We start from the raw sequence: 14,307 nt of genomic DNA, 5'->3' as shown, positions 1-14,307 counted from the left end.
TCACTCTTTTAACTTCCTACTGCCTTCGCTAACCATTGTTATGAGGGAACCTCCCCATTGTACCCGCCTCAGATTTAGTGGTAAGATGGCCCAGTGGATAGCCTGTAAAAACTGAACACACACAAAGTATGAAAATGGGAAGGTGTACTGAACTGCGATAAAAGAAGGAAAATAGTCACCGTGCATGGTCAAAGCTCAAGCTCTGCAACATAGAGGGAATTGCAAGAACTACAGTGTCGTGGTGTATAGTTGTGTTGTTGGGCTGCAAAGTAAGAGATTTATGTTCAAATCTCCCTTCTGCTCTTTTGTCCTCCCGACCTCGGAGGAGTCTTATGATAAGAATATATTACCATTGGAAGTAAATCTGGTGAATAGTAAGAGCAGGTCAGGTACCATATAGAACTCTCACAGAAATGAAAGTAGGAAAAAGGATGTCAACTGTTACAAAAAGGGATTCAAGAGTCAAACCTTCCAAAACGGAAGGCAAGAATCATAACGTGCAGTACTTGGCGTGAAACAAATAGGAGGTAAGTATGTCAGGAGATTCCTTCCTGAAACTTCACTGTTGCATACAGACATTACACCATGATGCAGACAAAAATTTGAATACAGAGAATAGAAAAGCCACTGACCAAAAGGATAGTTTTTTTTTGGGGGGGGGGGGGGGGCGGTGGCATCCTACCACTAAATGAGGGGTGCGATGGGGGTTTTCTCTTGTTAGTTTCATACTGGATGTAATTTTGCCTGGGCATATCTCAGATTTGGCCATTCTTTGTTGTCCAGCGCAAAAGTGCGCACACACCTTATTCCTTTACTGATCCTTGCTAGAGCTATTCCTTTATTGTTCACCGTAATTTTACTTATGTTATTACTGGTACTAACTTTGTAATGTCACAGTCCAGAGAATAATACGAAAGGAGGCAGATATTAATGCAGCTGTGATTGTCATGTCTGTATATGTACAGTACATACATTTTCTGCATTTAATAAGGTGAGGTTTGCATTGGGAGTGAAATTTTGTGTTAAAATTTTGAACCACCTTAACATATTTGATGACAGTGCATTTGGAAGCAAGTTACTGTGGTTTATACAGGGTGTTACAAAAAGGTACGGCCAAACTTTCAGGAAACCTTCCTCACACACAAAGAAAGAAAATATGTTATGCGGACATCGTGTCCGGAAATGCTTACTTTCCATGTTAGGGCTCATTTTATTACTTCTCTTCAAATCGCATTAATCATGGAATGGAAACACACAGCAACAGAACGTAACAGCATGACTTCAAACACTTTGTTACAGGAAATGTTCAAAATGTCCTCCGTTAGCAAGGATACATGCATCCACCCTCTGTCGCATGGAATCCCTGATGGGCTGATGCAGCCCTGGAGAATGGCGTATTGTATCAAAGCCGTCTACAATATGAGCACGAAGAGTCTCTACATTTGGTACCGGGGTTGTGTAGACAAGAGCTTTCAAATGCCCCCATAAATGAAAGTAAAGAGGGTTGAGGTCAGGAGAGTGTGGAGGCCATGGAATTGGTCTGCCTCTACCAATCCATCAGTCACCGAATCTGTTGTTGAGAAGCGTAGGAACACTTCGACTGAAATGTGCATGAGCTCCATCGTGCATGAACCACGTGTCGTACTTGTAAAGGCACATGTTCTAGCAGCACAGGTAGAGTATCCCGTATGAAATCATAACGTGCTCCATTGAGCATAGGTGGAAGAACATGGGGCCCAATCAAGACATCACCAACAATGCCAAAGCATGTCAACACAAGCACTGAAGTCAACATTACCTTCCTTCAATTGGGCCAACTGGCGGTGAATCGAGGAAGTACAGTACATACTGATGAAACTAAAATGAGCTCTATCATGGAAATTAAGTGTTTCCGGACACATGTCCACATAACATCTTTTCTTTGTGTGTGAGGAATGTTTCCTGAAAGTTTGGCCGTACCTTTTTGTAACACCCTGTAGGTACTGAGGCATCCTAGTTACTTTTACTAATTGTTAAATACTAGTTGGTAACATCAAACCATGGCGATACATACAGCATGTTGAGCTTGACAACATGGCTAATAACAGGGAATAATGTTAGTTTGTAAAATAATGATTCGTCACTTCAAGTTTTTTCTCTTTGTGTATTACTCAAAATTCAACTGCAGTAGAATGTAAGTCTACATTCATCCTCTTGCAGTGACTGTTTGTAATTAAGAAGTTATCAGTAGAATCATTGGATGAAAGAGAGAGAGTATTAGTGAAATTGTGCCAGTGTGGTTGTTAGTGAAACTTCATTTGCTGTTGAAATCGGATCACATATCTGTAGACCCTATTTTCAGCATACAACGAAAATGAAACGTATGAGGTGTTCCAGTTCTAAAGTCTCAGATTTTCTTTTTCATGAAATAGTCCCACAAAACATTTGGAATGTGTCATTTCTTAATGTAATCTCCATGCAGCTCTACACAGCTCTCACACTGTAGACACCACGATTTCATGGCCAGTGCAAATAATTCTGAATCTCTGATTGTGTTTCATCATTTGAAATAGCGAAAAATCACCAGGATTAAGGTCGATTAACACACGTGAGAAACCACAAAGATTGGTGGAATATCACTTGAACAACATTTTCATGAGTTTTTCTAACGATGCATAGAGGAACTTGGTCTTGGTTCAAATGGCTCAGAGCACTATGGGACTTAACATCTGTGGTTATCAGTCCCCTAGAACTTAGAACTACTTAAACCTAACTATCCTAAGGACATCACACACATCCACGCCTGAGGCAGGATTCGAACCTGCAACCGTAGTGGTCGCCTGGTTCCAGTCTGAAGCGCCTAGAACCGCTCGGCCACACTGGCCAGCGAAACTGGTCTTCACATGTTCTGATAGCCATCTCTGGTCACCATAATGCCCCTTGGAACATAAGTAAAGATGACAGCATTGCTGTCCCAGAACATGGTCATCGTACACTCCTCAACACTGATCCTTAATTATTATGTTGTTCTTACATTTTAGTATGCCATTCCACTGAGCAGACTGGTGCATTGGTTTGGGATTGAAAGGTGCCTCAGTCTCACCCATTCTAATAGTTGTCAAAGCGAGTCCCATTCATGCCATCACCCTGTGTAAACATTTCCTAGCAGACTGCCATAGTGATAGCAGAGAGAATCAATCATTCGTTGCACCCAAATGGAGGACACTTTCTACATTTTCAGGTTGTCCTGCAGGATTCTGTGCACAAATCTCAAAGTATGCAGTACCTTCCATACTTAATCAGCGATCTTCCAAAACAACTGTCTCTTCAAGTAGGACAATGTTGCCAGATCAGTTAGCACAGTGCTTGTTGCCCTTTGAACTATTGCACTCATGTCACCTCACACATAGAAAAACCTAATATTCACTTGATGTTTTTTATGTAGTAAAATGTTTGCCATTTGTAGTTTCAAAATAACTCTCCAATCTTGCTGCAGTTGCTCTCATCTAAGCCATACAGTGCTCTAATCTGTTGCATGTGCATAGTCTGCCCACATATTTTAAGACAAACCATGACTAAGTTTACATGCGACAGAACTTCCAGAAGACAAAACTGAATTTTGTGAACTGTTGTTCGCTGTTGTGTTCACTTGTTAAGCTCTGAAGATGTTTTGGTAGACCATTTTAAATACAGCAGTCTGAAAATTGGCAGCTACGGTTCCTGAGTTAGACAGCACAATGGCTGTTTCTTTCGGTTGAATGTTAGAGGTAGTGTGTTCATGATCAGTCTACTGTTAGCGCTTCTTCACTGCATAAAGTAACTTCATCCAAATTAGCCAAAAAATTTTAAGTGGATGTAACATGACAACCCAGACACGATTTTTAAAAATCATTGTTTATATGGGATCAAAAATTGGTGGTGGAAGTGGAAATCTGGCAGTTAGAACCTTATTTCCAGAACAGATGTCAGTATGTTTACAGGACCAACCAGAAGTAGTATTCAAAAATTGGTTTACAGAATACTTTTTGGGTGTGCCATGTGAACATACTGCATAAGTTTTTCTTTGCTCATATTTTTGAAGAAGACAATGGGAAACCTTAGAACTTCAGTGCACCTCATAATATTTAGGTGTTATCAACTTAGATAACTAAAACTTTCCAGAACACAGTGTGAGAAAAGCATCTTGAAGTTATCAACTGTTGTTCATGGTTATCTACATAAAGGAAATTGTTCATACACTTTTTAACATGGCCACTTCCTCATAATCTTATTACATAGTGCTTTGGAAATGTTTCTTACTTTCAGGATACAGAAGGAAATAAGACACAGTCTGTGGTGAGTACAGTGGATGGCCGAACTGCTGAGAATTCTTTCTCCGATTGCAGTATCTGTAATCTGCAGTTTATGAAGTGGGGCCCATAATGCCATGCAGTATGTAATGAGGTTCCTAGAGCATCTCCTTCACTAGTGTTCAGCAATCCTTTATCTAATGCTGACAGATAGCATTTACAGTTTGCCTTATCCTCAGTTTTTGGCTGCAATCACAAATTAATGCATGGTTGTACTCTGCCCCCTATGATGAATCGAGCAAATCAGTTCTAAAAATATTATGTGACTGACTTAATAATTGTGAACTTAATCCAGCAGAAAAGTTTGTCTTTGGTGTTAAAATGTGTGCCACACCTATAAAAAGCAAATCTGCAATTGGTTTCCCTTAAAACTGGTTTAATTAATAACTATAACATTTTTACTTGGGTAAATCATTAAGTAAATTTTTCAGTGTGTTCACTGCAAAACGGATGAACCAAGATAAAGCTGCTTGGACAGTAATAGCACTGCTAAATTCTTTAGTCATAAACACCACACACATCTTAGCAGTAAAATTTCATCAATCTAATTGTGGTACGATGCTGTCTATTTATTCACTGAAAATTAATGAAATTGACAGTTGGATTTTAATTCGCAAAAAAAGCCTGGCTTAGAATTGGATGTAGTTCATTTAACCATTTAAAAGCTATGAATGGATTTAGGGCATAATTCACACATAATGAATTTACACAGGGCTCCAGAGATTCTGAGACACTTCTGATTAAATTTCAATGAAATCTTACCAACAGTTCATAAATCTGCACCGATTTAGCCCATATCAATCTAGTAAAGAATTTTTCGGTCTACCATTACCTGTAGTACGAAGGAAGTTATTCCCTGATGTCTCAACAGATGTTGTATCATCCTGTCCCATTTTTTATTTTTCTTCTTGTCAGTGTTGTCCAGATAGTCCTTTCCTCTGATTCTGAGGAGAATATCCTCATTTCGTACCATAACAGTCTACCTGATTCTCAGCATTCTTGTGTAGTACCATATTTCAGATGCTTAGATTCTCTTCTGTTCCAATTTTCCCTACAGCCCTTGTTTCACTACCACATAGTGCTGTGCTCCAGACGATGTCATTGGTAATGCAGTGTGGTGCTCCAGACTGTGCCTTATTGGCTAACGATGTTCATCCCTCCCTGAAGCACTTGTGCCATGCCTTGACCCTTGCAAGGGACAGGCAGTGTTTGCCGTACACTTGTGACATTCGTCAATGAATGTCCATTCCTCCTGCTCCTTCCATTGTTAGGAAACGAACAACGCCTCTTTGCTCTTCTTTTGACTACTCCATGTCACTGTTTGCAAGGCAACTGGCAGTGTTGGATGATTGATGCGTACTGCTGCTAGCTCCGTAACGTGCATGTGTGGCCTCTAGCAACAGGCTGTGAACTTTAACACTCTGGGCAAAACAACGCCTCGTTACACACGCCACGATATTACCCTCGTGCCACCTTTTTTTATTTTATTTTTTTATTTTTTTATTTCCCCCCCCCCCCTTATGTATAACAGAGTGAAAGACTAAATCCCTGTCTTAAACACTTTATAATCCAAGTACGTCATTCTTGGTCTTCCATTTTCATTGTTCCCTCTCTGTTCATGTATATATTATATGACCTTTCTTCCCCTATTTCTGCAGAATTTCAAACATGTTGCACCATTTGACAATATCAAATGCTTTTTCCAGATCAACAAATCTTACGAAAGTGTTTAGATTTTACTTCAGTTTTGCTTCTGTTATAGTCGGCAACATCAGAACTGCCTCTCAGGTGCCCTTAACTTTCCTAAACCCTAATTTAACAGTTCCTTGATTTTATTTTATCTTCCTCAATACATTATTCTTGTTAGCAGCTTGTATGGATGAGCTGTTAAGCAGGTTGTTTGATAGGTCTTACACTTGCTGACTCTTGCAATATTCGGAATTGTGTGGGTGATGCTTGACCGAAAGTCTGGTGGTATATCGCTAGTCTCATAAATTTTGTGCATCTACGTGAAGAATCATTGTGTTGCCACTTACCCCAGTGATTTTAGAAAGTTCTGTGGAATTTTGTCTACCCCTCTGCCTTACTGATCTTAAGTCTTCCAAAGCTCTTTTAAATTCTGATCTCAATGCTAATTACAAATTGAGAAATTTAGTTCTCAGCAGTCCTAAGAGTTTCCTTATATTTAAAGTGAGGGAGTGACAATAGAAGCGGGTTTATAGATTACTTCTGAGCCATCTTTATTTTACTGATGACATTTATTGTTTGCCTCTAGTGCAGACTAGCAGTGAATTGAGCGAGTTTGAAATAGGGCCCAAACATTAAGACCAAACTAAGTCCTAAATCCAGTTAACAGGATTGGTATCTCGGTCAGTTAGTGCCCTAGAGTGGTTTTTGTAAACCGTGTCAGGTAAACTTCATTGTGCATTAGCTGTTTCTGCTAATGGCAGTGAGATGTGGCCTTCAAATGACGAAACAATTGGAGTAGTTCTAAATTGCTTCAAAAGAAATGTTGGTAATGCATGATAAGAGTTGAGATAGAACTTGGGAATTGATTGCTGTGGCAATTGTAATTATGACACAGTGTGGTAGGCTAATGCATAGTGAGCATTTAAAGAGCTTAGAAAAATCATGATAATCTAAGTTAGGTGAATGTCAGAAAATGTGAAGAGCAGCATGGATGTGTGGCTGAAGACTGTCGTGCCCGGAGAAGTATGGAAGAGGCCTTTATCTAGCAGTGGATGACGATCCTGTTGAAAGAGGAAATGTTAATGGAACAGTGTGACATTGAAGTACTTAGCAGACGTTTCAGGCAGTGATTTTTTTAATTGAGATGTTAAAAAATCAGTATTATCTGCCCATATTTATGTAGGGTACCCTGTTTTCCCATTGTTGTATTTTTTGTAACATTACTGATAATGCTATTAAACTTTAAAGAGTTTTGCTATACTTCATTCATTAACTGCTGATAAAGTACCTCTTGCCTTTCCTTATGTAGAGAAAGGCATTTGTAGTTCGTTGATTCAGCACAATGTAGATGCATTGCTGGGAAGTGTCACAGTTGAAAGTCTAGTATGGAATGACAATAATATGGAAGGGATAGATTGCCACTCACCACATAGAGGGGGCATTCTGTCGTAGACAGGCATGATGAAAGAGACTGCTAATATTAATTAAGCTTTCGGACAAAGTCCTTCTGAAATTGGAAACTTGATAGGGTTGCTGTTTGCAGTGTAAGCAAGTTCTGCCTTGGGGAGGGGGGGGGGGGGGGGTAGGAAAGACTAGATGATCTGTTGGTTGGACAGGCAGAAGGTATTTGCAGTGCTGGAGTGGGAGCAGATAAGGATAGGTAGGTAAGACACAGTAACTATGAGAGGTTGAGTTCAAGGGTTATAGGAATGAAGGATGGATAAGCATTAATTCTAGGAACGTGAGTGCTGGGTTGTACAGTATATGGATATCATAATCAAATAATATAGTGGTTTAAGATGGTTGTAGTGAAAGTAAATTACCTTGCATTGCATGTAATTCCCGTTGTCCATAGACTGTAGCATTCACAGCTTGTTGTAAGTCCAACAGTTGTTCACTCTTTTTCTATTAATCATTTGATATGATATGTCAACATTTATGGAAAGTGCAAAATTTCAGACATGCAGAGATTATGCAGTGTTCTGTATTACAGAATCACAAAGATGGAATACCAGATTTTTAATGAGTAGTTGCTTCAGGATGCTGATGGATGATCAGTGATAATTACTTACTAATTCATTTGCTTATTAAAGAAAACCAGCATGAGCTTATACAGTTTAATTTCAATTTGCTCCATCTTTAATTAAACTCGAGAGTGTTCTCCGCATTCAGATGTTCATTATTAATTGTGCTGTCTTAACAATTACACACCTTTCTTTCTGGCAAAAGCAGCTGTGCATAATTAGAATCACTAAAACACACAATTACTCTCACAAGTACTGCTACAGTTCCTTGCTATACTACATCAGAGTACTTCGATAATGAGAATCATTGTGCTGGAATACTTCAGTTTGTTTGAGAATCCTAGTTTCCAGTGTTTCTTGCCATTAAGTTATTTGGTTCATTCAGTAAAACAATTTGAGTAATAGTTCTTACATTAAGACTCACTGAATGGATATCTCCAGGCAGTTGGAGATAAGGGCTCTGGTTGTGAGTTTAAGCAGCATGTGTGGAACTGAATTGCATGTTTTGTGCTTACACAAACTGTGCTACTTTTGCAAAATATGTTTTTATTTTTGCTGTTTGCATGCCTAACTGGCCACAGGACTGACTTAGGAGTTCTAAAACTTGCAGTGTATAACATATAGGTGATGAATAGTGTACTGTAGGTTTTAGTGTTTTTCACATTTTTCACCACTAATTTTATTTTTGCCCATAAATTCTATGTTTATGTAGATCATTTTTGTTTAATGTGAAGGTCATGGAAATTCTAAAACAATGATTTTTCTAAACAATTTAATATATTAAAAGTTCTGTGTTATGTGAAAGTGTGAGCAGTCATTGGGTTAAACTGTTATGCAAAGTACCTTTTTATTTATTTTTTAATTGCCTTTCACTAGTATGTGTTCTGTAAAATTTTTGTTTCGCAGGAAGAGGTAGAAGAGGCACGCAGAAAACAAGAGGAAGTTAAACAGGCCTTGATGGCAGCTACAACTACACCTCAACACCATCATGTTGTAGAAAATGAAAATGATGAAGATGATGAAACAGAAAATGGGGATGTTAGCAGAGATCTTGCAACGGATGACAATATTGTTGACCCTGTTGAGGAGCGACGGACATTGGCAGAACGAAATGAACGCCTCCATGATCAGTTGAAGGTATGCTTGAATTACTCCCTCACACAGGTTGCTTCTTCTGTGAAGTCAATAAAATGACTGTTCTTGGAATAGTGATGGGGTGTCTAATGTTTACAGGAGGGGTGTGTGCATATGTGAGTAGCTCTGGGCATTAGATGATAAAGAAGTTTGTCTCTGATGAAAAGTGAATGTATCATTTACTCTTGTTACAGGCTTTGAAACAGGATCTTGCACAGTCACGTGATGAGACTAAGGAAACTGCTTTGGATAAGATACACAGAGAAAATGTCCGCCAAGGCCGTGACAAATACAAGACTCTTCGTGAAATTCGTAAGGGCAATACAAAACGCCGTGTTGATCAGTTTGAAAATATGTAAATGTAAGGTTTTGTATGTCCGTTGATTAAGCCTTGTGTAACAACTGCATTGCTCTGAGAGGGTTGTTGAGGGCTGATTAATATTAATGTGCTGTTTCTTGGTACAGTAATTCGTACAGGCGCAAATATTTTGAATTTGGACTTGGTCTGTTGTGCTATAGACTGTTTCACCCTAGCAAACAGTAAGTTTTCATATGGCTTGAGAAATGCGGCATGGTTCGGTGCATTATTGTTTCAGAGGAACAGGACATACATATATGATAACAATTAAATTGTGGCCTTTGGTAAGTTTAATGTTATAGTTCTTTCTCTAGTGAAGATGTTAAGACTGTGTGAAAGGTATATTAGTGATAAAAATTGTTAAGAAAGGTATAGGGCATAAAATAACACTTCATTTGCTAGAGTAAGAAAAAGTTGTCGTAAAATATTTTCTAATTTCACTTTCCATTTCAATGTTTCAATTTCACTTCAAATAATTGTACAGTATTGTTAAAGCGGCCGTATTCTGAATACCAGAACGTAAGACAATTGCCCTATATTTTTCATAATTTTTTATATTTATATATGAAGTAAAATGCAATATTTGCTTCCTCTGCAAATGAAGACTATTTTGGAGAGGTTAAAAGCAGTTCAGCAATTATTGTTCTTGATATTACAAGATATTTTATATAAAGAATCATTCCAGTAAATAACCCTTGACTACATTTGTGTACAAAAGTGGAAAATTAAGCAAGCAATAAAAAAATGTGAATTGTTTGGAATATTAATTCTTTGTAAGAAGGAACTGGAGAGATCAAAATTGAACAGTAGTATATAGTTGAGGGTTTTGTAATATATATACTCAGTAAATATATTCAGAGGACTTAAGTGAGCATTCCATTTAAAAAGTCCCATCTTCTTCCAGTATTTATAGGGTGCATTTGTGAACTCCAGTTACATAACGAATACCCCTTTTCATTATCAAAATAACTGCATTCATTGCAGTGAAACTTAGCTGCAATGTAGCGATATTTCTGTCTTCATCCATAACTCATGTTACCTCTTTTGTAACCAATAGTGATGATTATTGGTGCTTAAAACTGAAATAATCTTGTAAATATAGGAAGTATCCTGACTGGTGCATCCAGATAATTTCCACTGTTACCTATACAATGCTTCCTTTGTATTTACTCTGAAACAGGCTTGAAGTTAAAAAGTATCTAGAGCCTGTAGGAAGAGTGTCTTGTCCTGATAGCTGGAAACAAAATTATCTATAAACTATTTGCCTTGTTCCTGTTGAAAAGAGAATAAATGGAGAAGTTTTTTAAAATGTATGAATTTAAAACATCAGTTGTTACTCATTGTGCATATTTTAGTTATTTTGCATGTACCAGAAGGTCCAAGCTGTAAATCTGCTTATTATATAATGCATTCAAATTTTAGATTTCAAGAAATAAGTTTATTGATTTAACATGTGGTTTGTACTAACATAGATTTGGTGTTGCACATTGAATATTTTTTGTGAGCATTTACAGTAATGTGTAAAGAAAGGGAAGTAGCCAGAGGTAATTTGATATTTACATAGAGCACTATTTTTTTTGAACACTTTATTTTAAAGAAGCATTGCGGGAATGTAAATTATTAAAATTCTTGAAATTAAAGTACTTATATATTTTTCTAAGCATTTTAGCTGTCAGAAATAGTTATTTTATCAGTGTTAATAAAAGTCCTGCCATTTCATTCGTAACTCAATTTTCTGATAACTACGGAATCTCGAATAAAGAAAATGTAAAGCACATTTGGTTCTTTCTTTAGTACCCAGTTGTTTCCTGAATGTTTGGAGATCCCTTGCTTGATTGAAATAGCAATTTTTCAGTTTGAGAAAAACATTGTTCAGCATAATTATCTGTTGGATTTATTTTCGCATACTGTCATCCACAAAAAGAAGAAACTGATTCCAGTCTTGGTGAAAAATCAAATAATATTTGATGTGATAGTAAGTACTGTTCATTAAATGGGAAGTCATGGATGCAATAACATTATTATGAAAAGATTCCTGCTCACCATTTAGGGGAGATGCTTAGTGGCAGTCCAGCACAAAGAAAAAGCTTTAAGCCAAAGGGCTTGTGGTCGTTCATTCATGAGCATGTGTTTTTTCTGTTTTGGAAGGCCTTCTGGCTGAAAACTTACACATATAGCAGTGTTCTTCATTGAAAAAAGTGTGTGGTGAGTGGCAGTTTATCATCTAAGTAGTAAGTATAGTTGGCGAAGCTTCTGTATTTTGTTCAATTCTTAGAAAAATAATACAACTCTTATTTAATCTTTACTATTAAAAACAGTCTTGATCACGATTTATTTATCAAGGTGACCGGTTTCGACCACTACTGTGGTCATCTTCAGACCTACAAGTTGTATACAAAACTCTAATTAGTGGGCTACATACATTAAAGAAAATACATAAAGTTATAAAGCTATGAAACGTTGAATTACAATTGAGTAGGAACCTCTTTCTGTTGGAGAATCACTACTGGAGAAACCAGTGCATGACTTACTATATATAATGGAGGCTCCACCCATTTCTGACTGCATGATGTCACTACTAACTAATGAGTTATAAGTCGAATTACAATTTAAAATTTCTTAGTTAAAAGAACATTATCAAGAATTAGAAATAAATACACACTAAACTTGGCTTATTAAACAGCTAATGTCAATTAAGAAGAGCGCTAAAGATGTTTAAATATGTAGGAAAAGTGAACTTCGGTTTGGCAGTACATGGGTTGCCCTCTCATGGCCTGTCAGTGAACCATTTGGAACCACTGGTTGCCAGGGTGAAGTTGGACGCCGTTGCAGAGAGGAGGCAGCAGGCTTTTTTCGCTGAAGTTGTTATAAAGTTGATAGTCGAACTAGTTGTTGCCATGGTGAGGACAAACGCCAGTGCAAAGATGTGGCAGCAGGCTTCTTTCCAGCGAAGTTTTTGCGAAGTGGAATGATCAAGACTGTTTTTAATAGTAAATATTTATAAGACATTGATAACTGCTGTTCCCGTAATGCATTCAAAAGTAATTCTTATTTAATCACTGTTTTGTGAAAATAGTTGGCCCATTGTTACATTAATATCTCTTCCACTGAGGCAAACTAATCAGTATGTGGTGGTGAAATTTGGGACGACACTGAATTCTGCTCAGAAAGACAGCAAATGACAACTAAGGTTATATCTGCATTTAAAGTTGCATTAGTTCTGCCTCATGACCCTTACATAAAGGATTACTCTTGAAGTCTCATTTAACAGTGACATGGCAGTAACATGTACCAGCAATGACTGTAATGTGGGTAACCTTTCGTTCTGGTGGTGAATATCATGAATAAATACGGTATACTTTAATTTAATTCTTACGGCAAGTTGTAAGGCATATTGATTGTTATCCATGCCGGCAACATATTGAGTTGCTTGTTTTGGGTGAAGTACATATGTCTTGGGAGAGAATGAGTCGCTTGCACAGAAATTTGCTAAATTTACAGCAATATAGCTGGTACTATGTGCACCTCAAATATTTGTATCTTGAGGTGAATTATTTTATTTTACCTTCGTAATATTGTTTCTCCACAGCATCATTGTATTTATTTAGTTGAGCATAGGAGAAATGTCAAATCGGCAATGATGTTTGTTTGTTGAACTAACACTTTTGATGAAGTGGAAAGTTGTCTTTTTAGGGAGCAGTTAAATGGAAAACGAGAAATATTTGGTGTATTGTTTCAGAACTGAAAGAAGCTCCTAGGTTCTGAATAAGTGAGTTGATTCTCTTCTGAAATGTTAAGTTGTATTGTTGAAAATATTATGAACATTAACCTGTCATGAATGAGGTGAGAAATTGTTATACCAGCTGTGAGGTGGGTATGATCTACCTGAAACTCTGATAATGAATTTTTGATACTATAATAGTGTATTAAGTACTTTTTTACTTGGGATCTTAACAATGGTGTCTATTAAACAAGACGAGTAAGTAAAATACTATGTTTGAGATACAAATCTTTATTTTCAATGAAATAATGCAGTGTTTATATTTTCTCAGAAAAAGTAAAAGTTTCAGAAGTTTAGCAGTTTTTCATACAAAATTCGAACAAAATTACACTTTCTTTTAATTAACATAATGATATTATCTTCTAATACCTTTTACACCTGGAGAATTGGTAATAATAATTTCTGAATGAATACGAACACTTTGCCTAGGACAATCTTTCACCCATTTTGTACCATCTTTGGACACACAAAAAATTGCACGTACCTCAGATGACTGTGTAGGTGCTGCTACTGCAGATTTTGGCTCTTCTGAATCCTAAAAAATACTCTTGCACCGAATCACTTTCTTCACTTCCTTGAGAAACTCTCTCTTCTTCGCTCTTGGAGTCACAGGAACTAGCATTTGAACAGTTACCTAAAACTACTTGTAGTAGTACTTGTAGCCGATGTTCATTTTCTTCATTAAACTTCCTGAGAAATACAAAATCTAAAAATAAATCAAAGAATACAATAAATAACTATATATACTATATATCTAATAAGCCTGCTGACAGCTCAAAACTGTAACACCAAATAAAAGGTCGGGTGTGCAAAATTTGGATCTAAAGGAAACCCTACTGAAAATGACTTGTCAAATTAGACTAAAATAATCACACTAATAATTATGTGTGTCTTAATTGTGGAGTGAATGCTTGGCAGTCGTATGAGAGGTCATTACAAATTTATAAAATTGCTTCAAAGTTTGTTTGTAGATTAACGTGTGTTCTGGTACAC

At 37.1% G+C, this 14,307-nt stretch overlaps 1 protein-coding gene across 2 annotated transcripts in view; it reads left to right on the top strand.

Annotated features, from left to right (window-relative positions):
• LOC126090925 (moesin/ezrin/radixin homolog 1) overlaps window positions 1-11,310 on the top strand; it is an 88,550-nt gene extending 77,240 nt beyond the window's left edge. For both annotated transcript variants that reach the window (XM_049907023.1, XM_049907022.1), the window contains 2 exons: window positions 8,948-9,178; window positions 9,370-11,310. In XM_049907023.1, coding sequence (XP_049762980.1) covers window positions 8,948-9,178; window positions 9,370-9,534 — 396 coding nt within the window. In that variant the 3' untranslated portion in view covers window positions 9,535-11,310. The remainder of the gene's footprint in view (window positions 1-8,947; window positions 9,179-9,369) is intronic.
• Window positions 11,311-14,307: the final 2,997 nt, after the last annotated feature.

The sequence above is a fragment of the Schistocerca cancellata genome, chromosome 1 (assembly GCF_023864275.1).
Source record: "Schistocerca cancellata isolate TAMUIC-IGC-003103 chromosome 1, iqSchCanc2.1, whole genome shotgun sequence".
Taxonomy (NCBI): Eukaryota; Metazoa; Arthropoda; class Insecta; order Orthoptera; family Acrididae; genus Schistocerca; species Schistocerca cancellata.
Note: the sequence above shows the minus strand (reverse complement) of the source record. Positions and strands in the feature narration are given on the sequence as shown.